Consider the following 12,278-nt stretch of genomic DNA (forward strand, 5'->3'; position numbering starts at 1 on the left):
GGCTGGTAAAGGGAAATTCAGCCTAATCAAACACCTCAGTAGAAACACTTCAGTAATGACTGTCTTCTCTCCACTACAATCATTTTATTAATCATCTTTATATTAATCAGTTTCCTGTCAGTTTTACCTGTTATTGTTTTACCTTCTGGCTGGAATATAAACTTTAATAAAACTATTATATCTCTGCAATCTGATCAGAATGACTTTTATTGCTTAGATATCTTAATTCTAAATTGCTATAACTCATCCAGTTTTACTAAATTAAATCTATGGTTAGGGTTATGGATTATATATCATGTATGGCTTGTAGTACTTAATACTGTAATAATTTCCTCAGAATGTAATAACATCCAGAAATAAAGTAATAACATTGTGCACTTGGTCAAAAATGTAATAAAACCTAATAATGTAATAGCTGGCCTGTAATACAGTGGCCTGTAATCAGGACATTGGTGATAAGATTTTAATACTGATATGATACAGAATAATCCACACTGATGTTTCTGTTGGTAAAAAAAATAATAATAAAATAATAAATCAACAGATCGGAACAGACAAGACAGACACAGCTGACTAACACTTTAATACTATAATAATAACTTATGAACACTGATTTATTGGGCTTTCTCAGCTTCAGCTTCACTACATTATCTATTTGAAAAAAAATCTGAATATAATATCTAAAGAAAAAAGCATTGATGTAATAATGCAACAAAGTGTTACAAACGATCAACCTGAAAAAAAGAAAATAAATTCCCTATAATTACGTTACTGTTTAAAAATGGTGTTACAACAAAGGGCAACACATTATTGGGTGTTATTTTTTGCTGACTGGGATTATTACATAACTGTGAAATGTTTGCAATATTAAGTGCTACAAATGGTCAAGACCCCCATATTACATTATTAGTGAAATTATTACATTAGTAAGTTTTATTACATTTCAGACTAAACCTCCTAAATCCTGTCCTAACTTTAGGATGAACCCCAACAGGGTCCTCACTTCTGTTTAAGGTCCGTTTCTATGGTTTTTAGGCAGCTGAGTCAGCAGCATAGTTCACTACCAGCATAATGAGCTCCATTTATTCCTACTGTAAAACGCTGCTTTCACTGTGAGATGATTTTCTTTTCTAACTCTGCGTTTTAAAGATCTCAGACGCTGCAGACTCGATCTCCACCGCCCCTCTGATCACCTTCGTGTGTTAATGTTGATGATGAAATATTACAGTGATGGTGGTGAATAATGAGGAGACGGAGCTGAACGTGTGTCTGTTTATTAGGAGGAGTAACGTTAGCGCGCTCGGCTAAAGCGTTTGGGAAATGGAGACTGAAACTGGGGAGCGGCGACGCTCTGATAAACAGCAGGGGGCGCTCTCACAGTATTCACAACTTACAGTTTATCACTCTTTAGTTCTGTTTGATCTTTTTTACGTGGCTAACAGCAGCTACCTGTCTAGCTAACAAATTCGTGTTTTTATATTACATTTCATAGCAGGACAGTAATACAGCCCCAGGCCTGAATTAAGTTCAGTAATAAAAGCCAACAATTAAATTCTAAAACTGCATCATTTTAGAACCACGTATAGGGAAAAAACCTCATTTCTAGAGAATATATTACTCTTAGTACTCTTCTAGTTCTGTCCGGTCTGATGTGATAATGACCCAAGGAGCTGAACCAGAGGTCACATCTGGCATTTACATGCGACCCTCACACCACATGGACTGATGGAATAGAAGAGGCCCAGATGAGGTTGCCAGATCTCAGCCACCTTTAAACCAGCACTGCCAGAACTGACCCACCACTCAAAGCCACTAGCAGAAAAACCAGACCGTTAAACTTCAGTGAGACAGACTCAGCAGGCAGGAGTGAAGAGAGAATTTAATCCTTCATTGAACTTTACTGGAGCTGAAACATGACCATTCAGTAGACATTAGAGTCTTTGGCGTTTGCCCCGTCCTCTGTCCAAGTCTTGCAGAATCGAGACTCTTGCTGATCCCGCCAGATCGAGCTGGCATGGGCGGAGCCTGGTGGGGAGTGAGGGGAATGTGGAGAAGTAGGCACTTTAAAGTCATTTTAAAGACAGGTGTGGGCCTGTGATTGGTCAGGAGTGATGAGCGAATAACGCAGCATTACAGTCTTCCTGGCAGAACTTTTACTAAAGCTTCCATTTCCCTGGAATGGTGGGACTTCCACTGTTGCACAGCGCCCCCCAGGCTCCAGGAGTGGAGGACAGCATGTGCTTCTCCCACTGAGACTACCAGCTGTCTTTGTTTAAATAACAGACAGAATGTCATGAAGGCTGGATTTTTACAGTGTTCTGTGCCCAGATCTGAATTTAAACTATAAGCCCCCTGAATCCTCTTAATCCCGGTCTAAAACATAAATGATTGTCTCTGTTCTGCAGTATTTCTGCCAGACGTGGCTTGGAGCTGTTTTGGCACATGTGAGCCATACGAGCATTTTTAATATGTGGGCCACTTTGGCTCAGATGAACTTTGCAGTGCAACATCTCAGCCAGAAGTGGCTCACATATGCATTCTATCAGGGGATGAGTCAGTGTGCCTGAGGGGAAATAAAGGAGCTTCAGAGAACATTTACCAGCAACCCCGCACCCTCACACACACACACACTCACAAACACACACTCATTCACACACATACACACTCACACACACACTCATTCACACACATACACACTCACACACACACTCATTCACACACATACACACTCACATACACTCATTCACACACATACACACACACACACACACACACTCATTCACACACATACACACTCATTCACACACATACACACTCACACACACACACACACACTCATTCACACACATACACACTCACACACACACTCACATACACTCATTCACACACACACACACTCACACACACACACACACACACACACACTCATTCACACACATACACACTCACATACACTCATTCACACACACACATACACACACACACACACACGCACACATACACTCATTCACACACACACACACACTCACACACACACACACACACACACATATGTGTCCTATCAGGGGATGAGTCAGTGTGCATGAGGGGAAATAAAGGAGCTTCAGAGAACATTTTGTGCCAGGAACCCCTGCCAAAGTCACAAGCTCCTCCCTCCTGAGTGAGGCTGGAGGATCAGCAGTTGGTTTCAGTTCTGACCAGGACTCAAACACAACACTACAGAGGACACAGGGCTGAAAGTGAGACTCATCATCTGAATTACTACTTTATTTGCAGGTTTTAATTCTTTACATTTCTTTCATTCTCTGAACTGAAACTCATCTAAGAAGTAAACGGATCTGCTCGTCTCACAAGAACTACTCCTTATTGAACTGCAGCAGATTTGCAGCTACAGGTAACTGTGTCTTTTGTTTGCCTGACACACTCACACACACTCTCTCACACACACACTCACACACACGCACACTCACACACACACACACACTCACACACACACTCACACACACACTCACACACACGCACACTCACACACACACACACACTCACACACACACTCACACACACACTCTCTCACACACACACTCACACACACACACACTCTCACACACACTCACACACGCTCACACTCACACACACACACTCTCTCACACACACACTCACACACACGCACACTCACACACACACACACACACACGCACACTCACACACACACTCTCACACACACACTCACACACACGCACACTCTCTCACACACACACTCACACACACGCACACTCACACACACACACACACTCACACACACACACACACACGCTCACACTCACACACACCCTCACACTCACACACAAACACACTCACTCAACCTCACACACTCTCACACACACACACACACACACACACACACACACACTCACACTCACTCACACTGTCACACACACACACACACACGCACACTCACACACACATACACACACACACGCACACTCACACACACACCCTCACACACACACACATTCAGTCAAACTGATTTAGAACATGTTGTGACCCATCACAAAGTATGTTTGAGCTATTTTGTGACTTTTCCAGTGCTGTGTTACAGGAGGGCTTAGAAAAGAATCTTAAAACTGTCTGTTTTTATCTGTCTGTCTGTCATATGAGTAACATTGTTGGTCACAACTACTCAAAAACAGCAGGGTGGTCAGTCAGCACACTGGCTGTGTTTGCATGCAAAGATTTTTGCCAATCCGAATGAACACATTCTGATTACAGATTCAGACTGAGGTGTTTATCCTCACTCTACTCAACAAATCTTCGTTTACATGCTCACTACAAGTAATCCGATCCAAAATGACGCGCATGCGTGGAGAACCACTTAGAGTGAACGTTACCATGACAGCGAACATCACATGAGTCCAGTCAGAGTGAGATGAGTTTCCAGTTGGAGTTTTTGATGTCTTTAAAATGATGTCAGACTCAGGAAAACGTCCTTCACCTGTCCTTATTAAAGAAGGCCGAGAGGAAGACGTCGTGTTCTGAGACACATAAGCTGGACGTCCGTCCCACCGCCGTCTTTTAAAGATCAGAGCATTAACTTCGTCTCCTCTGTAGACCAGTTTCTGCTCCGCCTTGTTGAACAGTATAAACTTTTGCCAGAGCCGGTTTATTAGTTCTGTGCTTTTGTTATGATGTGACGCACATGTGCAGAACGTACTTACACATTCCGATAGGGAATGTAATCAGATTCAGGCGTTTACATGGCTATTATTCTTCTATTTAACGGATTATTTACAGGATTACCATCTCGATCAGTCAGATAGAAATTGTATTCCGATTGAGGTGTTTACACGGACGTATTCTATTCTGATTGAGCTATTAGTCGGATTATTAATGGATTATTAGGCTGCATGTAAACATGGCTACTGTTTTAGTTTCTTACTGATCACCTAGAAAGAGTCTGAAGTGTTCTGTATGGCTCTGTACAAACGTTCTTCCTCGTTTCTTCTCGTCCCATCCTCAATTCACGATGACTCAAAACCTCAAACTGAAAGCCCAACCTGGTGTCTTACTCTCTGTTGCTGTAAAACAGAAGTGGACGAGTGTGTCTCCTAAAACAGGCAGAAAGCCTTCTGTAAAAATACCATGAAGTGCATATTTATGTCAGTAAAAGCACGAGTTGCACCTACATACACATCTCAGTGCTTTTAGGAAAAGACAGTAGGAGTAAACACCTCACCTTTGGTTGGAAATAGTGTTTAAAGGTTGGTGGGCGAGCCGCTCAGGGTCGTGTTTAAGATAAAATCTGTCTTGTTTTACAGTAACAATGAATTCTGGCACACAGGATACTGAGATGTCTGAAGGTAAGTCTATAAGCAATAATACTTCATTCATATATTCTTATTTAATTTCATTCTGAAGTAAAGTAAAGTAAAACACCTGTTTAATAAATTCCTAAGAGTAGTGTATCATGATGGAGCGTCATATTTAAACACGAAAAGTGTTTGTTTAGCATTCAAAGTGTTAGCAATGTTGGGTAATACTTTATTTCACTGTGCTCTTTTTAAAGCGTAAGGAAAATGTAACTAAATGTACTTTTATTCTCCATATAGAAATGGAGGTCCTGCCCACAGAAACTGAGCAGGTCAGGCATGCCACCATAACTCACCTGCTTATGTTTCTTAATTTATTCTTAAGAAGATACTTTACATGATTCCCCACCGTCAAACAGCCGAGATATGTTTGGTGTCCAAACTTTGCTTCTTTACTTTAGAACTGTAGCTGCTAGGTTAACATCGCTAACAAACACTGGAAGTCAGTAGTCACCCAAACCATTTCTGTAAACACTCACCCAAACCTTTCTCTCCACTGACTCAAACTCCACCAGGAGTGTTTCACAAAGCAGGATTTCTCAGTTTAGCCGATGATCTAATTCCAAAGTCAAGCCTGTCCAATAGGAAAAGAGCTGAGGGGCATTCCTATTGGACAGTCAAAGTCAAAGTCAAGTCAAATTTATTTGTATAGCGCTTTTTACAACTGATGTCACAAAGCAGCTTCACAGAAATCCATTAAGGACAAAGTTTTAACATGAAATGTAAATCCTCCAGGTGAGCGAGTCAGGGGCGACAGTGGCAAGGAAAAACTCCCTCAGAGCTGAGGAAGAAACCTTGGGAGGAACCAAGGCTCACAAGGGGGGACCCATCCTCCTCTGGTCAAACTACCTACAAAAATTTCCTCATCTTAAGGCTTAGGTTATGTGGTAAACTGAGAAACCTTGGTTTGAGAAACACCTTGGTCTTCATTTAAGCTCAATCAGACGAGTTGATGTGTGTAACACTAAACAGTGAGACTGTAAACTATAAAAAGGGAAAGAACCTCTCGGTGCAGCTAAAAGAAGGAGTAGTTGTTCAGGAGCACCAGAATCACGTCTTTCCTGAGCACAGTTTGGTATCATTCTGTGCAAAACGACCAAAGTCAGGGCTTCACAACACAGACAGACTGTATGGTAATGTAACGTAGGTAGAGAAGCTCAGCAGGCGTTTTCAGAAAGTCACTACAATGTCCAATTATGAAGTATATTTATGTGTTTATTTCTTCATATACACATGAAGAAGTGTATCATTGGATGCCAGACCACCAGTGACTTTCTAGGGACACTTAGTCCCCCAAAGGACAGGAACTGGGTGGTGACACCAACTGAGGTGCAGTGTCTCTGCAACTCTCTTAGGCTACGTTTACACAGCAGGCAAAAGTGGCCCAAATCCGATCTTTGATCGGATATGTGACACAGATGTGTGTCTGTGTGGCAGTGTAAACAGCAAAAAACGCATTGAATCTGATATTTTCAATTCTGGTCTGAGACGCTTTCATATGTGGTACTGAAATCCGATCCGTATCCGAACTGTGGCAGTGTGACTCAGTGTGAACAGCCAGATCGGAAATCATACGACTTTTACGTCAATCCAACTTGACATTCTTCATTATTTCACGCTGCTGAGACTCATGAACATTGAGGCTGATGTTTCTGTGCCAAGAAAATAGAAGAGAAGACGTCGTGTTCTGAGACACATAAGCTGGACGTCCGTCCCACCGCCATCTTTTAAAGATCAGAGCATAAACTTCGTCTCCTCTGCAGACCAGTTTCTGCTCCGCCATGTTGAACGGTATAAACTTTTGCCAGAGCCGTTTATGAGTTCTGTGCTTTTGCTATGACGCTATGCCCACAGAAACTGAGCGGGTCAGGCATGCCGCCATAACTCACCTGCTTATGTTTCTTAATCTATTCTTAAGAAGATACTTCAGTGAAAAATCCAATTTATATGATTCCCCACAGTCAAATAGCCAAGATATGTTCGGTGTCCAAACTTTGCTTCTTTACTTTAGAACTCTAGCTGCTTGGTTAACATCGCTAACAAACACTTGAAGTCAGTAGTCACCCAAACCATTTCTGTAAACACTCACGAACACTCGCTACCGCTTCTTTGAAGAGGTTTTGACTGAAACGGCTGAACGTGGCCGGAGGAGGCCGAGGCTGCAGGTCACAGAACAGTTTAAAGAATCCGAGGACATGAACCAAAGAAGTGGCCAAGCCCAAATAACGTGCCTTTTTTATGGCAAACTCGAACACATTCTTTCAGTCAGTGGAGCTTCATGGTGGCTCCTGTGATGCTGGTGAAGATGAAGCTGATCCTCCGGGAGCGACTGGCGTTTCGTTGGCGGTCGTGATTGTTTATCTCTGGATGAGCCGTGAAGCAGCGTGACGCTCTGTTCTTTTGCTCATGTGGGTCAGTTTAGGAGCTGATCTGTTCAGACTGATGTCGCATACAGATCACATTTAAAAGATAATCTGAACAGCCAAACAAAAAAATCAGATTTAGTGAGAAAATCAAATTTGGGCCACTTTTACCTGCTGTGTAAATGAAGCCTTACAGTAACAATAGTTTTGGAATGCAGGATGTTATGCAGATAATATATAATATAGATGATACATGATATAGATGATAATGTAGCTCCAATTTTAGCTTAAATGTGTAAATAAAGTCTGACTATGCTAAGCTTTGAGTTTATGTAGGTTATTGATGTAATTTGAAGCAAATTATATGAAGATTTTGGAATGCATTTGAGGAACAGTTTGGGTGACTATTGACTTACAGTGTTTGTTATCAATGTTAGCCTACCAGCTCCAGTTCTAAACTGAAGAAGGAAAACTTTGACACCAAACATGTCTTGACAGAGTGACTGATTTAGGGAAGTGGAAGTCATATAAGTTTGATTTTTCACCAAACTGTTCCTTTAATCTTCTGCATGCTGTTACATTGTGTGTGTTAAATAACTGTATGAACATGGACAGTTTAATAATTATACAGGTCATTATATGAGATTATGCTTTAGCAGAGAGTAACAAGATAACATGTTATTTCCTTCTAGAACTACGAACCCAGTGTGATCAACCGAGTCATCCATTTTCGGGTCAATAAAGAAAAGTATGCTGTTTCCTGTAAGCCATCCATGACTGTACTAGAGGCACTGAAGAGAAGCAAAAGATTCAGAGGGATCCAACTTAAGAACCGCGACAAAGAAATTGTTATCCAGAGAGAGAAGTTTCCAAAAGCTGTTGTGAACACTGGTTTTCCCTGCAGCCTTATTGACGAACAGGAGACGCTAGATGTCAGCTTCATCAAAGGTGAAGCTCCCTCACAAGTTGGCGAAACTGCACTGGACCACCCACATACCCTAAGAGCTGAAGATTTGGTCAGCTTCAACATCAGAACCAAAGGTGGCAAAAATATCAGGCAAATTATGAAAAATCAAGAGCTGAAGCTTGAGCTTGATTTTGTTTGTGTACATGCAAAGAGAGGAGAGAACCTGAGAAAAGCTTTGAAGAGGGACGGGAGATTCACGGATGTCATTTTCCGCAAGAGGTGCGCTTTAATTGAATTAGAATCTGAGGTGATCACTGAAATGTCAAATGGAGTTGATCATCTTGATGGGAAGCATTTACAAGTAATTCGCTTTGATGACTCTGCTCTGTTGGTTAGCTTTAAAGCAACAGGAAGCAGGAAGGTGTTGAGGACCATGAGTGATGTTTCTGATACAGCGCCGCGTGGTTCACAAACTGAAAACCCTAGAAAGCTTGTGCGCACTAAACCAAGAGAATTGGCTAAAACTTCCCTGAAATCCATGGATGTGACAGCTGTTCTCCAAGCCTGTAAAATGATCCCGAACTCTGAAGAGTTGTTTAAGACTCTTTCTGCACAGTGTAGGTGTTTGTTGAGTGAGATGAAAAAACACAGCAGGCTTAAGTCCTACAAGGATCTCCTTAGAGTGGAGTATGACAAAGGTAAAAGGGGATTCTCTAAAATAAGTGACGTAAAGAGACTGATGCAGCTGTCAGATTCTGTTTGCAAGATAATCATTGATGGGGAACCAAACGGAACTGGGTTTCTGCTCTTTGACAAATTCATCCTCACCTGTGCACACGTGATTGACTGTGAACCAAGATCAAAGCCACGGAAGCTAAAAGACCCAGTTACTGCAGAATTTGACTATGAAGACAATAAGACAAAGCAAGTCTTTCAAGTGAAGGAAGATATTGTGAGTTGCTCTCATGAAGTGGAAGGTGAGGGACCATTTCTTGATTTCGCACTATTAGAATTGGGAGAACTCATTCCACAAGCAGGGGGATCAGTAAAGTCTGCTGAGACTGCTGAATCAACACCCCCTGCTCTGCTAAAAGGTTCCACCAGTTCTGCCAAGACAAAGGTTACAAAGAGCATCTGCATCATTGGGCACCCAGATTGTCTTAGTAAGAAATATGACGTCTGTTCTGTGATTAGGGATGATAAATGGAAGAGCACTACAAACGACCGCCTTTCTCAGATGACAGATAAGGTACTGCACATTCTATCAGAGCTGTCATTAGAAGACGATTGGAACTACAACAGCTCACAGATTACCTACGACACTTGTTTTTTTGATGGTTCATCTGGCTCTCCTGTCTTTAACAAGAGGTGTGAACTGATTGGTATTCATACTGGTGGCTATGCATATGAGGACAGCAAAAACAAATTCAGAAGCTTGATGGAATATGGCTTTCCCATTGGGCCAGTCCTGAAACGCATTATGATACAGTCGAGGGAGAGAGGAAGAAATGATGTTCTGACCATCTTGGAATCTCTGGTCATTCAACAGGACACCTTAGACTCTCCTACTGACAAAGATTTCCATACCACCCCACTAAACCCAGTGATCAAATCAGCCCAAGACAAAAGAGACAACATCACTGACAAAACACCAAAACTGAATTTGTCTTAAAGAAACAAAGTGAACACAGCAAGGATGCAGGTACAACATATCACTGACGGATAAAACCAGACTGATGAAACAGACTCAGACTGGTCTTACAAAACATCTGTCTGCACCACTGTGACCCAGTGATGACTGACATTTTACATTATAATGCATTATACAGGGGGTTGATTCAGCAGCCCTACAAGAACAAATGTGTGGAATTTTACCACCACTTCACTCACCGTAGATGGAAAAAAACAATAACATGGATGTTGATATGGTTCACAATATCTCTCACTTTATGACAAATGTTGTAAGGAGAAAGCTTTTTGAGTGTTGTTATTATAGGATTGCAAGGCTTTAAAAAATATTCAGCTACTGAGATTACAAAAGTTCTTCTGTGTTTCTATGAATATCTTTAGTTGTTCCTTTATTATATACAGGGTGATTCAAAAAGATTAATCTGATTTCAAAGAGCCATATTATTACAACCGTGAGGCGCCGAGGAACCAATCACAATCCAATTGAAGGAGGTGGTCATAGAGTTTCTGACTGGCTCCCTTCAGTCTGAGAGGAGATGAGACCCCTGAGCAGAAAGCGTTCTGCGTTCTCCACTTCAATAAGAGTGAATCCGTCATAACTGTGCAGTGTGATTTTCGTGGGCAGTGAAGCTCCAACAGCTCAGAGCGTTCGGCGTTGGTTCCACAACACTGGATGATCTCTGAAATCGCACTGAAAGAGCCGTGAGTGCAGCGACACCCGACACGCTCAATCCAGTATGGGATGAGTTTGACTATGGCGTTGATGTTGTCTGTACAGCTGGAGGAGGTTCATACTGAGACCTTGTACAATTACATAATAAACTTTATGCTCATTTAAACCATTTACAGTTCACTGCATTGATCTGTAATGACTTACAAGAGAAATAAATCATTTTGAAATCAGATGAATCTTTCTGAATCACCCTGTATTTTGTGCACTTGTCTAGTGATTGTGCATTAATCTCTATTGTGTACTTTACATTTCATATACATAAGAAATCTGCATGTTTGATTAAAGAGGCTCTTGGTTTCTTTCAGCTTCGGTAACAAGATTAAAGTTGTTAAGGACAATTATAATTTGACAATTAAATTTTTAACAGTTATTTTAATTTCTTCAGGGTTAGGGTAAATATTTTGATGACATATTTCCTTATTTTGTGTTTGACATCCTTGATAGATTTGTAAGAAATATAAGTGATGTGTGTTTGAATTATTTTACAAAAATCACTCTGGAATAAATTGTATCAACTTTAAACATGTACTTGGTTTCTGCTTTTTATTTATGGTTTAAATTGACTAAATAACCATTAGTAAACTTGCAGCTCTTACATATTTCAGAATAAAGAAAACTGGAGTTGACTGGCTGATTACATAAGAATGGCTGTCAGGTAAACAGGTGAGCTGCTGAGCTCTGCTGGGTTTACACCATTGCCCTGTTCTTTATGATAATAAAGTTAATCATATCTTAAATTAGGATGTGAATTATGATGACATTAGGTATTATATAGTTCATATAATTTAATCTCACTATAAGTTGCCATGTACATATTAGCAGCTCATTCCAGAAGTACAGCTATAAAAATCAAGTTTAGAGAGTTAGTTCTGAACTTGCTGGCCATCTGAAAGTTTCAGTTAATAGCATCATGTTTGGTTACACTTTACAATTCTGCTCCACAAATAAGCATCTATTAATACTTCACTAACGCTTTCATCACAGTGAATTAATGCAAATAAATAAGACTAACACATGTCACATCAGGAAACAATGACATGTACATGTTCATAAAGAACTGAGTCAAACATAAATAGCCACTGATAATGGTAATCGTTAAGTATTATTGTTTTTAACCCATTCTTTTAATGAATGATGCGACCTGACATATTAATTAAAACCCTTTCTGTAATGCATAATGTCCATCTGGAGATGATGTAGGTTAACACACATCATAAGCT

At 40.8% G+C, this 12,278-nt stretch overlaps 1 protein-coding gene across 2 annotated transcripts; it reads left to right on the forward strand.

The window, feature by feature from the left end:
* Positions 1-3,140: 3,140 nt before the first annotated feature.
* On the forward strand, positions 3,141-10,779 carry LOC118827469 (protein FAM111A-like). Of its 2 annotated transcripts, XM_036598836.1 has the most exons (4): positions 3,141-3,394; positions 5,316-5,357; positions 5,607-5,638; positions 8,422-10,779. In XM_036598836.1, exons 2-4 carry the CDS (start codon positions 5,321-5,323, stop codon positions 10,306-10,308), a joined length of 1,956 nt encoding a protein of 651 aa, XP_036454729.1. In that variant the 5' UTR covers positions 3,141-3,394; positions 5,316-5,320; the 3' UTR covers positions 10,309-10,779. The 2 variants fall into 2 exon arrangements, with proteins under 2 accessions (XP_036454729.1, XP_036454730.1); XM_036598837.1 differs by lacking the exon at positions 5,607-5,638.
* The last annotated feature ends 1,499 nt before the right edge of the window (positions 10,780-12,278 follow it).

Source organism: Colossoma macropomum, unplaced genomic scaffold, assembly GCF_904425465.1.
Source record: "Colossoma macropomum unplaced genomic scaffold, Colossoma_macropomum, whole genome shotgun sequence".
NCBI lineage: Eukaryota > Metazoa > Chordata > Actinopteri > Characiformes > Serrasalmidae > Colossoma > Colossoma macropomum.

Bases quoted from the DNA above. Each gene is read 5' to 3' on its own strand.
- LOC118827469 (XM_036598836.1), top strand. From the start codon at position 5,321: ATGAATTCTGGCACACAGGATACTGAGATGTCTGAAG. The intron at 5,358-5,606 runs GTAAGTCTATAA...TTCTCCATATAG, and splicing joins GGATACTGAGATGTCTGAAG to AAATGGAGGTCCTGCCCACA. The intron at 5,639-8,421 runs GTCAGGCATGCC...ATTTCCTTCTAG, and splicing joins TGCCCACAGAAACTGAGCAG to AACTACGAACCCAGTGTGAT.